Source organism: Cyprinodon variegatus, unplaced genomic scaffold, assembly GCF_000732505.1.
Source record: "Cyprinodon variegatus isolate N-32 unplaced genomic scaffold, C_variegatus-1.0 Scaffold256, whole genome shotgun sequence".
Taxonomy (NCBI): domain Eukaryota; kingdom Metazoa; phylum Chordata; class Actinopteri; order Cyprinodontiformes; family Cyprinodontidae; genus Cyprinodon; species Cyprinodon variegatus.
The window spans coordinates 407,581-426,700 of record NW_015150709.1 but is presented as its reverse complement, the minus strand read 5'-3'; the positions used below and the strand labels follow the sequence as shown (position 1 = coordinate 426,700).

Sequence of the window (19,120 nt, the reverse complement as noted above, 5' to 3'; positions counted from 1 at the left end):
AGTCCTGTTTCTCTGACTGTGACTGGCTGGATGTGCTCTCTTCATGCTCTGACATGGGAGTGGGCTCGGAGTCTGCCTGGCTGTGTGTTTCCTGGATGGGGCCGCCTTTTACAGTTGATTTTTGTATGTCTGCTTCAGTCTCCTTGAACCCCAGTCAGCCTCAGCAGATGGTCGCTCAGACTGAGTCTGGTTCTGCTGGAGGTTTCTTCCTGTTAAAACCGAGATTTTCCTCTCCACTGTCACTACAAGCATGCTTAGTGTGTGGGATTGCATTTGAGTCAAACAGTTGATGCAATCAACTGGTTTTCCTTAGATAGAAAACTTTGAATCAGTTTGACTCTATGATCTGGTGAACTGTTCCTTGAGATGACGTGTTGTGAAATGGCGTTATATAAACAAACTGAATTAAATTTAATTAATGTCTTATTTTTCTCCTTCTCTACTTTTTCCCTTGCATTTGTGTTTTGTGGTATCTCTCTTTATTCAATGCTTTGTATACCTCTGTGCATTCGGTCTAATGGGGCTAGAAAGGCTACGAGAGATCATGCAATGCAGTTGGGGGTCGCCATTTTCTTGGGTTAAAGTTAATCTGTTAACTGAGGTATCATAAGTATAAGTTTGTGGTCCAACTCTTCTACTTGCTCTAATGCATGCTTTTATCTTGGTTTCTTCTTTACTTGCTAGTATGCTGCTTCTATTTTACTGTAAATTTTATGTAAAGTACTTTGAATCATCTTTGAACTAAATTGTGCTGTATAATTACACCTGCCTTCCTTTGTTCAAATTATAAATTTAAAGGTGTGCATATATTCTCCTGTCTCTACTGTTATTCTTCTCCTCATAAGAAGTCCTACTGCTTCCTGTTGGCCTTTCTTCTCCATACCTTCTTTCCTTGTCCTTTTATCGCACCGCTTGGGAGATGCTCACTGCATTTTGGTCCAGGTCTAATAAGCATGTCATCACAACAATCAAATAAAAATCAGATTGATGGATTCTAAGAATCTGGCTCCCTGATAGAGATGGAAAAACAGTGAGAGTATTATTTCTTAATAGAATAAATTAGTTCCAGTTAGAAAAGAAACCTGTAAAACATCCGTCCTTGTGGTTAATGCTTGACCTCTTGGTATGTATTTCAGACTTCAGTCTTTGCCAGGGGTGCCAATAGTTCTTCAATATAAAATTAACAAATAAAGCCCTTATATAGGATTAGATTCAACCTATTAAAAAAATTATGGAAGCAAGTGAGGTATTCACTGATGTTCCTGACAGAGCATGTTGGAGATTACAAACAATCTGTTTAAAATAAAGGATAAAATAAGGGTTTTTCAAAGCTTCTAAGCAAACAGAAAGATTGTTCATCATAGCAAAACTGCTGCCGTCTAGGGATTGACATTGAACTCAAATAATGACTAGTACCTAAATGATGACAATGAGCACATAGAGCATATTTTTTGTTTGAATGGGCTCAGTAGAAACACCACAATGGTTTCTCTTTGCAGAATGTGTCAGGAATATAGTATCTATAATCACTGAACATTTTATCTAGTTACCTTTATTCTGGGACCTCTGTTAAGAACTATATTTTAGATATCAAAATTGTCTTTCTTGCAGTTTCCTTTCTCTTCTCTGCTAAGGTTGGAGCCCAAATTTGTCAAGCCTTAAATTTAAAAACCAGATGATGCTGCAGAGTAAACCGCTATGCACGCAAGCATCAAAAAGTGCAAGGTCTGCTTGCAAACCAAAGAGAACCACCATGCTGGGAGTGAGGTCATGCTTTTTGATATACTACAAGCCATAAAGACCTCAGCTGGAAATCCCCACCACTGCAGGTTTTATTTTACAAACTCCAACCCTTTGGCACTCCACCCTTCTCCGACCTCCTGACGTAGTCCCCATCAGTCCACTTTCACACGCATGCACACTGTAGATGCGGCTGTTCAAGTAGGGATGTGACGCTGATTAGCTTCCTGACAGGAACGCTACCACCCACCCCTGAGCAGAAGCCAGGTTCCTCCTGAGTGGCCCCGTGGTGGGTGGAGAGCCACGGCGGCTGCTGTTTGTTTGCACTGCGTCCTTATTTCCGTGAATTCTGACCTGGCAGGAAGCATGTAGAGACGGGACAATGGGCTATTGTAAGAAAATACTTTATGTTGCTGCAAAGCTCAAACAGGAAAGCCCAGTGAGACAGGCAAAGACATTAATGGTCTGAAGTTGGACACTGCAGACAAGAGCTTATGCTGGAAAGCATCATCTTTTTAGGATAAAGGGGACATTTATGTTGTGTTAGCTGTCTCTGGAAACCCTTTTAGATATGCATACTCCCCATAATCCACTACTCTGTACTCAATAGACCTGAGGAGAATATTCAATAACACCTGAGTTAGGATAGTGTTGATCCATACTAGAGAATTGGTATCAAAAACAACATTTCAACAAATAAGTACCTCCTTAATTAATGTTCTCGTGCTGTTTTTCTATGCACTTAAAGATTCCCCCAACCTTCCTCATTTCAGCCCTTAAGTGGCTGAAATGAGGTTAAACAGAGATGCTAGATTCCAGGGGTGGAAAGTAACGAATTACATTTACTCACGTTACTGTAATTGAGTACTTTTTATGAGTAATTTGTAATTTTCTGAGTAGTTTTTGAAATATGTAATTTTTAGTTTTACTCGAGTAAATTTTAACCTAACTAGTTTTACTTCGCTATATTTAAAACCCCCTCACGTTACTGAGTAAAAAAAAAAAAATAAATAAATACTGATGGTGAAAAAATTAAATGCGGACGGAAATTTAAACCCCTGTGTTACGGAACCGACACTTCATTAAAAAATAGAAGAAGACTTTGACTTTTAACAGCACTTTAATTACACAATTCAAACATATAAGCAATTGGTGTAAAAACAAGTGTCAGTTAAAAATCACTATTAAATTAAAACAAGTGTCAGTTAAAAATCACTATTAAAGTAAAACAAGTGTCAGTTAAAAAGTCACTATTAAAGTAAAACAAATGTCAGTTAAAAATCACTATCAAAGTAAAACAAGTGTCAGTTAAAATCATTAAAAGAGGAGCTTGTTAATAACAGTGGGTTCCTGTTGCATTTTAGTTTGATTTCTGGTATCTTTTGGCCATTTAACTTTGTGTGCATTTAAAAAACATTAAAATGTAGTTTAAATTTCTTTATTCCTATCATGGTGTTGTCTGTTGGACAGTAAGATTGAAAATTGTTTGCACTTTATGGTACAGGTTCTGACCGTCCATGTGCTATGAGGAAGTATGTTCTTTAGCCCAGCTGATCTTTTGTAAGTGTGGATGTCCACTGAAATATACCTTGAAATTGATTAAAACACCTTGTGCTCAATTCGATTTATGACTCATCCTTTTTTGCATTAAATAACTCTAAGTAACTAAGTAACTTTTACTCAAATTACATTTAAATGAAGCAATTTTGTACTTTTACTTGAGTAAATTTTGAGATGGGTAATTTACTTTTACTCTGAGTAGAATTTAGGCAAAGCAAAGATACTTTTACTCAATTACAATTTTTTAGTACTCTTTCAGAACTCCTCGTTCTAGATGTTTATCAATTGGAGGAGACCCTGAGGCCGACCCAGAACTTCCTGAGGGACCTTTTGTCCAATCAGGCCTGTTAACACCTTGCTATCCCACAGAATGAGCTGCATCAGAAAGGAGAGGGACGCCTGGATCTCCCTCCTGGACCTGTTACCTTCTTGATCTAATCCTTGGGTCACATATTCCTTTAGGCTGCAGATTTTGGTGTTTTTTGTGGGTTTTGTTGGTTTCACCGGGTAGAAATGTTTCTGAATGTACGTCTGCCTGTACGTCTGAGAAGTGGGTCTGAGTTAAATAACATAAAAGAGTGAAGACTGGCAGTGAAATGAGGAAGAAACTACAGAGATGCTCACAAGGCGTTATATCATAAAAAGGCCTTTAACCTCAATTGTGACACTACATTAAGAACAGTTGAAAACTTTTTCAATGAAATATCTAACTAATTGAAAGTGCTTTATGGTGTAATTATTAAGTCGCTCCCTTTTAGTTATTACTGTATGTTTGCCTTATTCACTCTATGCAGCTACATTAAAGGTTTTTCTCTTCACTCAAAGTTAGATATTATAAACGAGGGATGCTGTAAATCTAAATGTAATAGTTCACATTAAATATTTCTAAAGGTTTGTTATATTCAACATAATATTGAGGCAGTTTTTAATCTATTTTAGTCGTCTGGGTTATTTGTTTGAGTTCCTAGGTAGGTGTGTTAATTTGAGGGTGTGGTAGGTAATAAAAAAGCTGCCTGTTGAGATCAGTGTGAGCTGCTGAACTGGGAGATTCTACCAGTTTGTGTACCTGTTCGGTGCTGGTAAATTTGCCTGGTTGGTGTGCACCATGCATGTCCAAAGTCGGTCCGCGAGGGTCGCTGTCCTACAAATTCAGCTCAGCTTATTCTGATGAACTCAGTTCAACAACAGCCTGTTAATCAGTAATCAATGGAAATCAGCTGTGCTAAAGCAGGGAAACATCTAAAATCTGCAGGACTGCAGACCTCGAAGACTGACTCTGGACATGCATGGTCTCCCTTATCTCTGCATCAAGCCTGTTTAATCCAGCCTTTAAAAGCCACTCTAACATACAACCAGCTATAGAGCAGGAGGAGATGCTGTGGGGAGCTTAATTAAAGTTTATTTTGTTATTTTCAGGCGGAGAAATATATACTCTTTAGTATGAAACTGAACAGATTGTTCTTTGATGAACAGATGCCCACTGTAACCTTTTAAAACTAGGGGAAGAAGCTTCAGTAAGACTATAGTCTGCTGGTCTTTTCAAGCAGTTTTATTCAGGCAGAGTGGGAGTGCAACCCTAAGTCTCTGATTTCAGGATCATTGCCATTTGCAGGATATCCAACAAAGCCAAACAGTAAGGCTGGATGATGTATGAGTCCACAGAAGCAGTCCAACTGAGCAAAGGAAGGAAAATTCCATAGGAAAATGGCTTATTTACATTTCTGATGGTATGTGGCATCTGAGTAAAACCTCTTTCTTTCAGGCTCATCCATCTGAAGGTGTGATGACAAAGACTCATATGTACTGTACTGTTTGTTTACTTAACTAATTCCACTGGCTGCTGAGCTCCAAGGCTGCGCTCAAAGAAAGGTCAGAAGAAAACAAATGTGAGTAGATGAGCGTCTCCGAGCAGTGACAATCATCTATGTCTGACCCCCTGTCTCTCCATGTGGATGATTGACCTGGAAGACCCCCTTTGTATGCACAGACTTCCCTCTCATGTGCTGAAGACGCTTTACATGTTTGAACAAGGTGCTTTTCTAGAACAGTCCTTTACTTTAGCTCAACCTTATTTATACATTATCATCTATGCTCCAGTTTCATCAGATATTGATGTTCCTGAAACCTTCCTACTGCATCCATTTACCGCACCCTTGTTTTACATGAAGAAGAAAAAGGAAAACAAACACTTATTCTCTAAAATACATCACATCGGCTGGCTTTTTATTTTTCCTGCTCACTTTCACTGCCGAATATTTAGTGTTCAGAATCACAGCTGGATTTGTTGCACAGGTAGAATCCTTGTTTGTAGGAGCAGTTTGCAAGACTAAGTGCTTGATCTGACCCATATGTAGGTATGGAAGCGACTGCAGGACCTGGATCCGTGGATTTGTGTCAGTAAGTGAATATTTTTTTGCAATACAGTGTATAAAGACATGAAGAAAACTATGTTTGGTGCTCTTTTAATGCAGAAGGAGAGCGAGGCTTTTTGAGGTCTGTTTTTGGTCCAAGTCCATCACATCTATCCTGCTGGGACAGATAAGGGATCATGATCCTTCAGTGCTGGTTCCTCTCTGTGTGGAGGAGCAGGCGTCTCCAAGAGTCCATGTTTTATAAAAAGAAACATTGAAATCAGGTTTCCAATCAAAAGAAACTAACTGAAAATTGATAAATATTCCATAAAACGTGTATGTTTTAGTTAAGTTTTTGTTTCAACTTCTCAGAGCAGCAAATAAGAATCGTATCCTCTTGGGTCTGTTAGAGGAAGGGACGAATTAAAAGGAGGCAGAGTTGACAGCAGATGTGGATCATTAAATTCATGACAAAGAAGTCAAAGTGGGGATCCAGATCTAACTAAACATTCTGCTTTACGAATACTCTTCATGTTTCTCTGTTAATCCCACCAGTTTTCCTCCTGTACATTTTGGAGCATTGTGGTTCTTATTTATGCATCTCTCCTGTGTAGCCACCGCTGGGTAGCTTTCCTCTTCCTGGGCCAGCAGGAAGCAAAGGACCTCAAGGGGGATTGGAATGGGTCCAAAAGAAGGAATGAAAAGAACAACCAGAATACATCCTGTATGAAGCAGGTCGGTTAATGATTTTTAGAGCACAGGTTTGTCTGTGACCTTCCCTTTTTTCCACCTCTTCTGTTTCTTGTCTCATCTACTGGCTCTAAAACAGCTGTCCACACGTTATGGCTTCACGCAGAGCTATAATAAACTATTCCTGAACGTCCTCACTGCCTGGCTTTCTCACAGGTAACAGGAATGCCAGACAGTAAAGTGTGCTGTTGATGTATTTGCTGCTGCTAAGATGCAGAAATGAAGGACTGGCTGAAAAAGCAGAGAGGTCTCCACCCTGCCCTGAAGCTCCTATATCTACTGAACAAGACGACTCGTGTTTGTTGGAGATTTCTAAGGCTTATATGAGCAAGAGCGTACAGGCAGTCTGAGGATTTTGTGCCTGGTCATGTTGGGGTGTGCTGGCAGATGGTTCATTCAGACTGTGAGGTGGTTTGGTTCAGTTTGATTTTTAAGGCTTGAATACAACCCCATCTCTCTTCTTTCTACTCTTTCTGCAATTGACTTCACAGAAGTCTACTTTTGTTTTTAAGGGGTTTTTTTTCTCCAGGTGAAATCATGGATGGATTCATGTCTTTTTCATCAGTGAATTGATGGTTTCAGTTATTAAGAGTGGAAAAGACCAGATCACAGTATATAGTCACATTAAATGAGCATAACAAACATTAGGTGCTATCTACATACCCCAAGTTCTTTAAGGGCAGAGAAAAAGCCCTTATCTTCCCTAACATCACAATCAAAAAACGAAAATGTAAATAATTAGAACTGTGGGCTTTAATGGGATTTTTTTTTTTTTTTTACCAGCAAACACCCTGGATGTATTGGTAACTAAGCAACCACTATTTTCTTAGGCGAGCATCTCGTCCAAACTGTGAAGTGCGGTGGAGGATCTGTGATGCTGTGGGCCTGTTTCTCCTCCAAAGGCCCAGGTTACTTTGCTCAAGGGCCTGACATGGAGCTAAACATGCTAAGAATCATTTCTACACAATAATAAACTATCACTGGATATTTTCTGTCTCAGCAGGTTTAAAGTTCAAGTGGGAAATTAAAATCTTAAAGGCCAGATTGTCCTCCACTCTAGCCAAAAGCTTTAGATTTAGATCAAAGGATTGTTTTTCACGGCTTGTAATGATAAACATATTATATAAATTCAAATATGTAAGAAAACTGATTAAAGCAAAAGAGATACTTGCTGATTTATGTAGTAGTGCTCTGCAGAGCGACATGGTCAAAGGCAGCTAAGAACATTGTGGTGTCTGCACCCTGCTGAGGTTTTCTCTTTGTATCACAAAGGTCAGGATGCAAACTCTTCATGTTCCTGAAATGGTTTTCCATCTTCACTGTACGGCAGCTTGTTGACAGATTCCCCTGCAGCCATCGGCCCGATGGAAACTTGGTTCAGACACAAAGAGCTCAAGAGTTTGTTTCTCTCTACAGTACAAACTTTGGAGAGAAACAAAGGAAGAGAGAGAGAGAGACTACATTATCTGCCAGTCTTTAAAAGTTTTATAATTAGACCGGTGGTTTAAGGCCACAGTGGAAAATATTTGAAGCACAAAGCAGTGAGTCATGAAACCAGTGCAAACAATACAGTAGAATCTTGTAATAAAACACATCTCAAGACGATTAGATAATGGAAAGACATTTTATGGTTCCATCCAGGTTTCCCTGGGTTTTACGATCATGTGTTCACTATTTAGTCTCCGACTTCACCTGGTTGTAACCCCACAACTCCTAAAACCCATCAGGCATCTCTTATCTGACCCAAAACGCATGCATACTCCCTCCAGTTCTTCCTCTGCTAAAGGCAGCACTCCACCAACAGAAACATGTATTTTCATAGCTATAGACTCACACAGGCTGGACAGGCATTTCCTGTGGGTGGGACCTGAGACGGAGACATTCTTTTAGCCAGGCACCTCAGCTTCCTGTCTTTGAAAGACAGCGTCTGGACCGGAGCATGGAAAAGGGCTCCATCTGTCCCAGCTTGTGTTGGGTGCAGTAGTGGATTAACACAAGGTGGTTAGATCAGGTAACGAAAAAAAGTTGCAGCACTGGTGTCAGTGAATGAGAGAACGAAACCATTGTGCAAACCATAGATTCAATTCTCTGACGTAAATACCCAATAAAAAGGCTATGCTTGATGCAACTCACCCTGAACAAAACCTTAATATAGCATCCTCACGGTGGTGGATGCATCATGCTGTGGGGAGGCTCTTCCTCAGCAGCTGCAGCAATAAGATTTAGAAATCTGCCTTTTGTTACAAAATGTGAATCATTCTTCTCCACCCAACAATTATGTGCAACTCTTGTTTATCCATTTATCCCAGAACACACCGTAGCTCGTTTGTAAAGCAACAATTAGGCAAATATTTCCACACCTCCTTGGGTAAGTGTTCAGCCAATTTTCATGAACGTCAGTGTGTTAAAAGGAATGGAAAAGAATCAGTTCCTTCAGCTGTACCAACATGTTACACGGGAAATTTGTATTTATGATCCAGGGTATTCCCACTGTGCACAGAATGAGAGTTCACTTTTAGTTCATCTCAAATATGAGGTTAATTTAGACCAAACATGTTGTTAACAACAGGGCAGATGGAACAGCATCACATCCAGCATCATGGACCCAACTAATAAAAGATTCCCTTACTGAATAGCATGTCTTTTAAAGCATTCTTTCCAATTAAAATGAAATAACAGAATTTTATTTACATTAAGGATAAACTAAAGATGCTTCTAACATGAACTTTTGACTACATTATGCCTTAAAAACACCATAAAAAAACATGACTGTTTATTTCATGTTTATCTTATTTTTTTTCTGACTGGTAGGAAAACCTGAACAGGCTTGAGTCTGCTGCCCCCTTGTGGTCATTGAGAAAGTAAAACAAATTCTCCAAGTGCCACATTTATTCATTTTATTGAAAAACATAAAAAATAAACTCTTTAAAACAGTGTGGTAATAATCTTTGTGCGTAACATTCAGTGAAAGCTTTAGTTTTGGCCATGCTTGCTTTTGTCCTCACACAAGGAATAGAGTAGCTTGATTTGCTCAGCATATTCGAATCCAGGCCTGCAGCGAAACAAGACATAAAAACTGAATTAGCTGTTCACATGTGGTTGTATCCCTAAAATGTTATCAAACACCCTAACATTTTTTTGAGATTTTCTAAATTGTTTCCTTAAAAAAATCCCACCGTCCGGGCGTCTCCAGTATCAGTGGAATATTGTCCAGTCTCGGTTCATTGACGATGTCCCTGAACGCAGAGAGTCCGATGTTGCCTTTGCCGATATCTTCATGTCGATCCAGGTTACAGCCGAGCTTACCTGTGATTATAAACAAGAAAGGAGCGTAAAGAATGGCAAAACACCAACATTTCTAGACAGAATATCTAGCAGGTCCTGCCTGCACCTTTAGAGTCGTTAAGATGAACAGCCTTCAGAAAGTTAAGACCGACTTCCTGATCAAACTGATCAAGCATGGCGGTTACTCCTCCCTCTGCAGCAAGGTCATAACCTCCCAAAGAAAGAAAGAGCAGATAAACAAGCAGAAACTCACACAATATCAAATTAAATGTACACAACTCAACTTAACTCAGTTTAAAAAAAAAAAAAAAAAAAAAAAAAGGTTGAGGTGACTTTTACCTGCTGCGAAGGCGTGACAGGTATCCAGACACACTCCCACCCTCGTCTGGTCTCTCACCTTGTCTATGATGCTCTTAAGCTCTGAGAACTTCCCGCCAACGGTGCTGCCTTGGCCGCTCATGTTCTCCAAAACTGACCCCATAAAAAATATATATATATAAAAAAAATTGTTTTGAAGATAACCAAATTATGAATTTGTCTCAAATCTGCAAAACTTACTTAAAGAGGTAAAATCTATAAGTAACTTTTTAAGAAGTCTACATAAAAATGAAGTACTGGCAGTGTCATCTACAGGTAACAGCTGCACATCCACTGACATAAGGGGCTTATTGGTCTCATATAGGAAAACAAAAAAATAACAACAAAGCACTTTTTGTTATCATTTTGCCTTTCAAAGCCCAATAGGACTTTGAAATCCCATAAAGAAAAACCCAAAACATCCATAAACTGGAGGCGATTTCCAGCCATAATGTAGGTTTGGAAAAAAAAAAGACGGTGAATAAAACCTGCATTGATTAAGAGATATTATGAAGCTTTGGCAGAAATGAACCAATTCAATTTCTCCTCCTGACCTGTAACTACCAGCTTTTTATTTATTTTTAAACTGTAAAAGGTCTAAACCAGGCATCCACAAAGTCGGTCCTCGAGGGCAGCTGTCCTGCAGGTTTTAGAGGTTTTCCTGCTCCAGCGCAGCTGATTTACATCGATAGTTGATAAACAGACTTTTGCTGAACTGAATCATCAGAGTCAGCTGTACTAAAGCAGAGAAACCTCTAAAACCTGCAGGACAGCAGCCCTCGAGGACCAACTTTGGGGATGCCTGGCTAAACAATAAAATGTATTTAGTTAAAAGAGCAGATGAAGCTCTGAACACCTGATGGAATCCGCCCTTATGATAAAATGTTCTATTTCATTTAACTTTTTTATATCAGTTATCTTATCCAGATATTATTTAAAAGTGAAAACTGATTTTGGAAAAAAAAATTAAACAAAAGTTAATCTATTCATCAACAACTTGACTAAAACAGACCCACTTTCTTTATAAGACAGACTTGAGTTATTTTGTACACCTGAAAAAATAAAAGCATACAAGGTTTTCTTTAAGAGGATTTCAAAATGAAAAAACTGTTGTGTTTGACTCAATATTTAAAAGCAAAACTGCTATATTTTAGATTATGGCATATTTTCTTTCCCATTTAAAGAAGCCATAATGAAGCTGTCATTTTCATCAATCACTTACATAAAGAACCAGAGCAGTGTTTTAATTCTAAAGGTGGGTTTACAGAATTAATCAACATAGTGCTTACAGATTTGGCATTTTAATGCCTTTAGCACAATTTGTTACCAATATTAGAATTAATAACACAAACTAAAACATTAAAAAAATCTGGAGGTTTCCAGACAGATGCAAATTCACACAAACGGTCTCTTTTAGAACAACCTGCGTGTTCGGGTTTGTTGTCTTGTTCTGTACCTGTGACCACAGCAGGCGTCTGCTGGTGAGCATGATTAATAGCTCCTGCTATCTTGTTCACACATTGCTCAGTAGTGATGGTGCCAAGAGAGGAGCCGGGGTGGAAGTTATAGAGGCTGAGGCCCAGGAGGCTGCATCGGCTGAGCTCATCCACCAGCAGCGCCTGGCTCTTTTCAAACACATCTTTAACAGATTGGTTCAACCAAAAAAAAAGCATGATCTAACAGATAGAAAACTTGAAGAGAAATCAATTTGATAACTAAAGGAGGGGTACATATTGAATTCATCTTTAAAAAAAAAAGAAACTGGTCTGTTTTTCTGAATTAACAAGATAAACTTTGAGAAAAGGGGAAGGGAGGTAACTGTGCCATTTTAACAGGTTGCTTCGCCAAGTCGCATCTTCTGAGACAAGAGAATTTCTCAGTGCGAATTAAACAATTAAAATCAACAAACTGGACATGTTGAAGCTTCTCCAAGGAAAGGCGTCTCTTGCTTAGAAATCTGCAAAACCAACAGTAACATCCACTGCAGCAGCATTATCTTGTTAAGTCAAAAAAACAGACCAATTTCTTCAATAAAATAGAACTTGCATGCAGGTTAAAAACAAAGCTCCTACATAAATGAAATGTCCTAACAAACCATCTTTGGGAGAGCCACAGTTCATCAGGTAGGAGCCATGAGGTAGGATGTGAACTGGGTCAAAACCATGCAGGGAACACTGCTCCTGAAACTTTTCTGCAGCTTTCTGGTCCAAAGCAGGCCTCTTCCATGACCGCTGAGAGCCGAGAAACAGAGCAAAACCTTTGCCCCCCATCTCCACGCTGGATTCCACCGCTTTCCAGATCCCACCTGGAGTCAACAGAAAGCCAATAAAGCAGAGATCACAATGTGACAACTTAAAAAAAATATAAACAGTTAAGTCGCCTAATCAGATGTTAAAAACAACTTAACCTAAACCATGAAATGGCCATGAATAAATTTAAACTAGAAAAGCACGGAGATTCCCCAAAGAGCACATTTCCCCTCAATATGGTGACTTACATTTGTAGCTAAAACTCACACAGAATCTGGATCGTTACCAGTTTTTAATGAACTGTTCCTTAACATGAGGCCCAACTCTGGTAAAAATATCCTTAAAATCCTTTCATGTTTATGAGTAAGGCACTGCGTGTGTCTGCAGCCTCTGGTGTCTGTTCTGCTCCCACCTTCTTCATTTGCTCTGCTTTCTTCTTTGATCAGCAGATCCAGACTTTGAGCAAGGCGTGGCTCACCTTTCTTGTTTTAGTATTTTATACAAAATACTTCCAGAGTTTTTGAGTCCGGTGTTGAAGCTATCAATAGTCACTGCTGCCACCCCCTGGTTTAAAGGGGAACATGCTGATTCTCAGTCATCCTGGTCATAGTCATTCCGTAAAAGTTAAAAAAATATATCTTTTTTTTTTTTTTTTTTACTATTACGGAATTAAAGGGGAACTGTTCTTCTTAAGTGACGTTTGATGGTAGTTGGCAAATAATTTAAAAGTGCATTATCGCCACCTACTGGTATGAATGAACAAAATGACAGTATACTAACAATAAACGTATCTCCTTTACTTTATATTTATAATATAATAAACTAATATCTTATATCGTTATCTAATATAATTAATATTAATTATTAATATTATCTTAATCTTTTATGATCCAAGTGCTCCTGTTCTTCCCTGTTGGGGTAGGGCTAGGTCAGGGTTAGAAAAAAAAAAAAAAAAAAAACTACAAAACGACCCAAAAAAGGCTATTGATTTCTGACTTAATCTCAAAATGCAGCCTTTAATCTAAGGATTATTCTCATAGAATGATTACTTGCAATAGTCCTACTTTATCAAAGTAATAATCATGCACTTTGGCAGTAAATTCTTAAGTAATGCGACTTTTAATTCTCAGATTTAAAGTCAGAAAATAGTCTTTTTCACTATATATATTCGGTGGAATTTTTGTTGTTGAACCCCAGTTGGCCTCAGCAGATGGCCGCTCACACTGAGCCTGTTTCTGCTGGAGGTTTCTTCCTGTTAAAGGGAGTTTTTCCTCTCCACTGTCGCTACAAGTATGCTTAGTGTGAGGGATTGCCTTCAATGCAATCAACTGGTTTTCCTAAGATAGAAAACTTTAAATCAATCTGACTGTATGATCTGGTTGAATTGTAAAGTGCCCTGAGATGACATGTGTTGTGAATTGGCACCAACTGAAGTTATCAACCTGACAAAACGGGTTAGGGCTAGGTCAGGGTTAGAAAAAAAAACGACACAAAAAGGCTCAAAATGCAGACTTTAATAAGGATTATTCTCATAGAATGATTGCTTGCAATAGTCCTACTTTATCAAAGTAATAATCATGCACTTTGGCAGTAAATTCTTAAATAATGCGACTTTTAATTCTCAGATTTAAAGTCAGAAAACAGTATTTTTCACTATATTCGGTTAAATTTTTGCTGTTGTTGTTTTTTCAATAATCCCCTTCCATGGAGTGTGGCATCTCCCTGTAACGGTCTCTAGTAACGTTTGACATTTCCGGATGAAAATGTCACCGCAAAGCGAGTTGCAGCTGATTTTTATGAATATTCCTCAGAGGGTTTTATGTGGGGCCCTTTTCCAGAAATGACCCCTGAACCACGCAAATTAAAAAGTTGTCAACAGGTTAAGGAGAAGAGCCTTGGGAGATTCCATAACTCTTACCTTGAATCCCAACATGAGCTCCTATGTATTTGTTGCTCCCCTTGATGCCTCCTTTCTCCTCAGTCTTTGCTGCTTCTGTTTCCTCCACCAAAGCTGCATCCTCACTTTTCCTTTTCCTCGTCACTCCTTTTCTCGGACCCATCCTGTCAATGAAGAAGTTACTTATGTCTTTGCTGCAGATTCGCTTTATTTGTATTCCGTTCAAACCCTGATGAGCTGATATAAAGTTAGTGTGAAGTTTATGAAGGTCAGAAAGCGTGTTTTATTCAGCCCTCCTGAAGCGAGCCAGCCAGTCAGAGCGCATCCCCGCAGCTGCTTCGGGCTGCCCATTGGAGACGCTGCATGCTGAGCAGCAAAATGGCCGCCCGTCAACCGACCGACTCCACAGCGCTTTGAAATTTAAACTCTTCCGCACATTAGGGTTTACACTCGGAACATTAGTACTTATTTGCAAACCAGTAGCGTATTATTTCGCGTGTCTTTTTCATCATTAGCCACTTACTCGGCTCTCCGCTCAGGCGTCTTGGTTCCTTGTTGCCTCGACGAATGCCTCAAAAACAGAAAGATCGCACTAAAGCACTTTAGCTAAGCTAGCTAGCAAGCTAGCATATCTTCTTATGTGATTCCTGAGGTGAGTAGCTTGGATTGTTCTTTAATGGTGGGTTGTGTCGTTAAATGTTCGCATGCAAAACGCGGCAACTGTCAGTGAAGTGCGACGCTTGTTGCCTCTTTAGCGCATTCGGCTGCTACTCGTAGCTGCTGTCATTTGCTTACGTTAGCCTAGCTTAGGTGTAGCGGTGCTATTGCAGAGCTCGGTTTTCGGCCTTCCGTCTGCTTGCAGGTTCTGATCGTTGAGTTCTACTTAACCGTACTTAAAGTTGAGTGACATTTGTCCTGATTAAAAGGTTACAGAGCGCTTTAACGTCCCTTCATTTTAACGAAGAATTACATCCATTCTTGGTGTTAGCATGAATGCTTTATTAGAGTGCAAGTTTTATAGTTAATCACGCCTATATGTGGTTTTCTGTTAAAGGAATTTAATTTTGTTTGCTTTACATATCCTTATACTGTGGCGTAAGCTAGCTTTAACGATATTAGAAAAATGTTAACAGCACCTATAACAGCATATGCTGATTGGGTTTAGCTCCACCTGTCATCTGGGGAGGGAGGGGGGATTATTGGGGATCATTTGACTGATGGAAATATAATCGAAGCCAGTTTTTACTTTGTGGACCTCGAGGCCTGAGGTCAGAAAGCTCAGGAATCCTGCCTGTTGGAAAACCAAAAACGAAACTAACAGGTTGGCAAAGCCCCAGCTCAGCAGTGCACTGAGCTCCTGTGTTAGACATGGATCTTCTATAGCTCTCTAACATTAGTTATAGCTTCTAATTTTTCGTCAATGCCATATATTGTCTTTCTGTTTGCATTCCTTTACACCTCATTCATTACTTAAAAAATGTACTGTTAAATAAAAATGTGTATCTCCTAGGGGTGGAACGGTTCACAAAATCCACGGTTCAGTTCGGTTCACGGTTTCGTGGTCACGGTTTTCGGTTCGGTATAGGTTGATTGTTACACCGAAATCCCATAAAAAATTATGAAAAAATCCCCCAAAAATGTATGAATTGTAATTATTTTAATGATCCGCGGAAACCCTGGATCATTTCCGCATGTTTTGCTGATTTGAATTTGATCATCTCGCGCATGCCCTCTACGATCTCCAAGGAACTCAGAGCGGAGCGGACGGGAGCCACAGCGGAGGCTGTAGGCTTTGCTTTGTGCAGGCAGTTTGGAGCGCAGCGATGACGGGAGTATGTGGGATTTCGGGGTTAGCAAGACATGTTGGTCGTGTTGCTCTTAGCATAAACAAAACGTTTTGCACAATGCTTGCACACTGTTGCACTTTTATCCACAACTTACTTTCCGCAGTCATCGTAGGTCACTCTAAATGCAAAATGGTTCAATACAGCAAGTACTGCTGGCGCGTCTTCCAACTCCTGTTCTTTCCCACTCGCCATACCCACACAATTCTCCACAACAACTTATTTTTTTCTGCTACACCCGGCTACACTGCTTCGCTTCTTCTTGTTTATTACTGGTGGTTGGCTTTGGTCGCAGTACCGCCACCTTCTGCTCTGGAGTGTACACGCTTCGCCTATGAGAAAAAGGAGCAGCGCATGAACCGAACGCAACACACGCGAACCGAACCGAGACAGTCGAACCGAACGGTTCAGACGGTTTTCATAAACCGTTCCATCCCTAGTATCTCCCTATATGTATTCTAATGGCTTTTCTCATTCAAATATAGGGCTGGGTATTTTCGCCTAAGTCCTGAATCAATTTGATTTTGATGGATACAGTTCTAAATCGATTATTTCGATTCGATTTGTTTTTAAAATAATGAAAGTGGTTCAACTGTGTTTCAAAATACTCATTTTATTTTTGTCCTGTCACATTAAACACAAAGTGCAACCTTGTAAATCGGACAGTTTAAACTTGAGATGTGAACAAAACTGTCTTGTAAGTGCAAACTTGTTTGTGAAAAGTGAAAAAGTGAAGCCTCACAAGTAAGCAGATGTGACACAGCGGGGACACAGCAGACATGCATGAGCTGCATTATCTTCACTGCACAAACCATATTTGCAGCATTGCCTGTAACAACTACAGGGTGTTTGCTGGTCGGCCCCCATTTGTTAATGTCTTCAGTCAACCTGTTGGCTATATTTGCAGCTGTCTGGATTGAAGTAATCTTGAGTGCATCTTTCCTGCTCATTTGAATGTGAACGTCACGCGCATCACTATAAAACTAATCAATCTCATTACCTAGACATCGATTTTGCAAAAATGTAAAAGAAACGATTCAAAATCGATTAAATCGATTTTCTTTTTTTACCCAGCCCTATTAAAATACTTATACTCAAATCTATTCATTCCTAAGGTCTTTTAAAATTACAGTTTGTTATTGCCAGTAATAAAGGGGAACACCGTTTTTTTTTTTACATTGGCGCCTTGATTTTACATTATTACATCATGTTCTACTCACCCATATGAGTTTTGTGTCATTTGGAGCTGTTCTGAAGATATTCGGTTTTGTTATATCCATGTAACGTCTTCCTCTTGGCAACGAGATTAATAATCATTAATAATAATTTTTTTAATGTGAACAGGGACTAGAATGATTGTTTTGCTGTTGATCGAATATCAAAGCAGACTAAAGAGTAGAGGTGAGCATTTATTGTATCATTTATCATGATCAGTTTCTAGTCATAAGAATTTTTCATTTATTATCTAAATCATTAATTAGAATCAATTATGATTTTAAACCTCCAGAGACTTGGTGAAATGTCAGACTTTTTATACTTATTATGCTATTGTTCCTCTTTTTCTTTCATTTTTTTTGAATATGATTAAATTAAGTTACGAGATGTTTAGCGATATAAATTATAATTCTTTATGTAACTGCTGTCCCAAAGAGGCAAAATTTAAATGTTTATATTCCTCAGGATTTATCATTGTGGGGCTATGATTGCTGTAGTAAGCAGTCACAGTAAACTGATACATAGAAGTAATGTTTTATTTGTTTTGTTTGTAATTTTTTATAATTCTCACTATAATATCAGCCAATATCATAAGATTCCAAGAGCATATTGCCCTGCCCGAATGAAAAGATAATATATAAGGGGGCAAATTAGTAGAACCGTCTCTTTTGGCTGGTTCTTTACTGAAATGACGCATATAGGCCTCTAAATGCACTTTTTAAATCACATAAGGCCATGATGAGTGACACTTTTATTTTTTTTTATGCCTTATTGGTTTTTTTTTTGTTTTTATTATAAAATCAAGAAAGTTGTAATTTAACGGTGACTAACAACTAACAGAAGCAAGCGTCGTTAGGGGAGCTCAACACTCCTGTATTCCTCATAGAACCACTGTGATTTTAACTGATGAACATTTAAAATGGCTCCCTGTGTTTTCATTATTTTACAGAAACGAGAGTCTGGTCAGGAGCAGCAGTTCATGGAAGACAAGAAAAGGAAAAAAGAAGAAAAACGGAAAAGGGAAGCCTCTCAGAAGGTAAGTCTACTAGAAGTTGATAAGATCCTAAGTAATCCACATATCCAAAGTAGGACTGAACAATACAGCCAAAATTTATTATATTATCATGTATGTCTCAATTTCAGTTGAACGATATGATTCTGATATTGACACAAACGATAGAGAAGGCTCAGAAAAACTGCCAAGAAAGCCAACAACAGATGCCGTTACAAACTTCTTAACTTTATTTTGCCAAGTCAATAAAACTTAGGGCCCTGTCACACCTTGCTGATGTAGACAGCATATGCCCGACATCCTAGAATCTCCTAAAACGCTGCCATACCCTGAGCTTTCTTTGTCATTTTTCAATTTTGGGCATATTCATTACGAGTCCTAAACTTCCAACAAAAGCCTAACTTATGCTTAATGCACAGCAGCGTAATGCCCATGAAACGATGCTTGAGCAGCATTATATGGCATCAGTAAAAGCGATGCGATGAAGCAATGATACTGCCAGCCAAAAAAAAAGAATGAATAAAAACTAAAAAGGTTTGCAATCACAGCAGATTCAGCATCATGCCTGCTTGGAGGTTTTTTTTGGTTGTGGGCGTGAACGCAGGGAGGATCCATCACACTAACCTTTAGGCTCACCCTTTGATGGGGATGAAGTCTGGAGGAGAAGTTGCTCATAGGTTTTGGATAAGCTAGACATCACGACTTATGAGTAACTTACACTTAACCAATGTCAACAATCAGATAACTTACCTGTATATGCCCCACCTATGGAATACGCTGGCATGCGTCAGGAAATTTTCTCAATGTACTTGCCATATGTCAACGTGTGTCGGCGTGCTTTACCGTGCTCATTACTTATG

The 19,120-nt window shown here is 39.0% G+C and overlaps 2 protein-coding genes across 3 annotated transcripts in view; one reads left to right on the top strand and one right to left on the bottom strand.

Annotated features, from left to right (window-relative positions):
• Positions 1–9,285: 9,285 nt before the first annotated feature.
• Positions 9,286–14,851, bottom strand: LOC107089545 (probable endonuclease 4). Of its 2 annotated transcripts, XM_015382404.1 has the most exons (8): positions 14,713–14,851; positions 14,211–14,353; positions 12,139–12,348; positions 11,500–11,682; positions 10,026–10,157; positions 9,793–9,897; positions 9,578–9,707; positions 9,286–9,453 (listed from the first exon to the last, which is right to left on the bottom strand). In XM_015382404.1, exons 2-8 carry the CDS (start codon positions 14,350–14,352, stop codon positions 9,375–9,377), a joined length of 981 nt encoding a protein of 326 aa, XP_015237890.1. In that variant the 5' UTR covers position 14,353; positions 14,713–14,851; the 3' UTR covers positions 9,286–9,374. The 2 variants fall into 2 exon arrangements, with proteins under 2 accessions (XP_015237890.1, XP_015237891.1); XM_015382405.1 differs by lacking the exons at positions 11,500–11,682; positions 14,713–14,851 and having other exon boundaries at positions 14,211–14,527.
• LOC107089543 (trinucleotide repeat-containing gene 6B protein-like) overlaps positions 14,587–19,120 on the top strand; it is a 24,965-nt gene continuing 20,431 nt past the window's right edge. Inside the window, exons 1-2 of the mRNA XM_015382399.1 lie at positions 14,587–14,841; positions 18,198–18,284. Coding sequence (XP_015237885.1) covers positions 18,228–18,284 — 57 coding nt within the window. The 5' untranslated portion in view covers positions 14,587–14,841; positions 18,198–18,227. The remainder of the gene's footprint in view (positions 14,842–18,197; positions 18,285–19,120) is intronic.

Coding starts and splice junctions, on each gene's coding strand:
- LOC107089545 (XM_015382404.1), bottom strand. CDS start 14,352: ATGGGTCCGAGAAAAGGAGTGACGAGGAAAAGGAAAAGTGAGGATGCA. Junction 10,158..11,499: donor GACGCCTGCTGTGGTCACAG/GTACAGAACAAG, acceptor TTATGGGGTCAG/TTTTGGAGAACATGAGCGGC. Junction 9,898..10,025: donor CTGTCACGCCTTCGCAGCAG/GTAAAAGTCACC, acceptor TTTCTTTGGGAG/GTTATGACCTTGCTGCAGAG.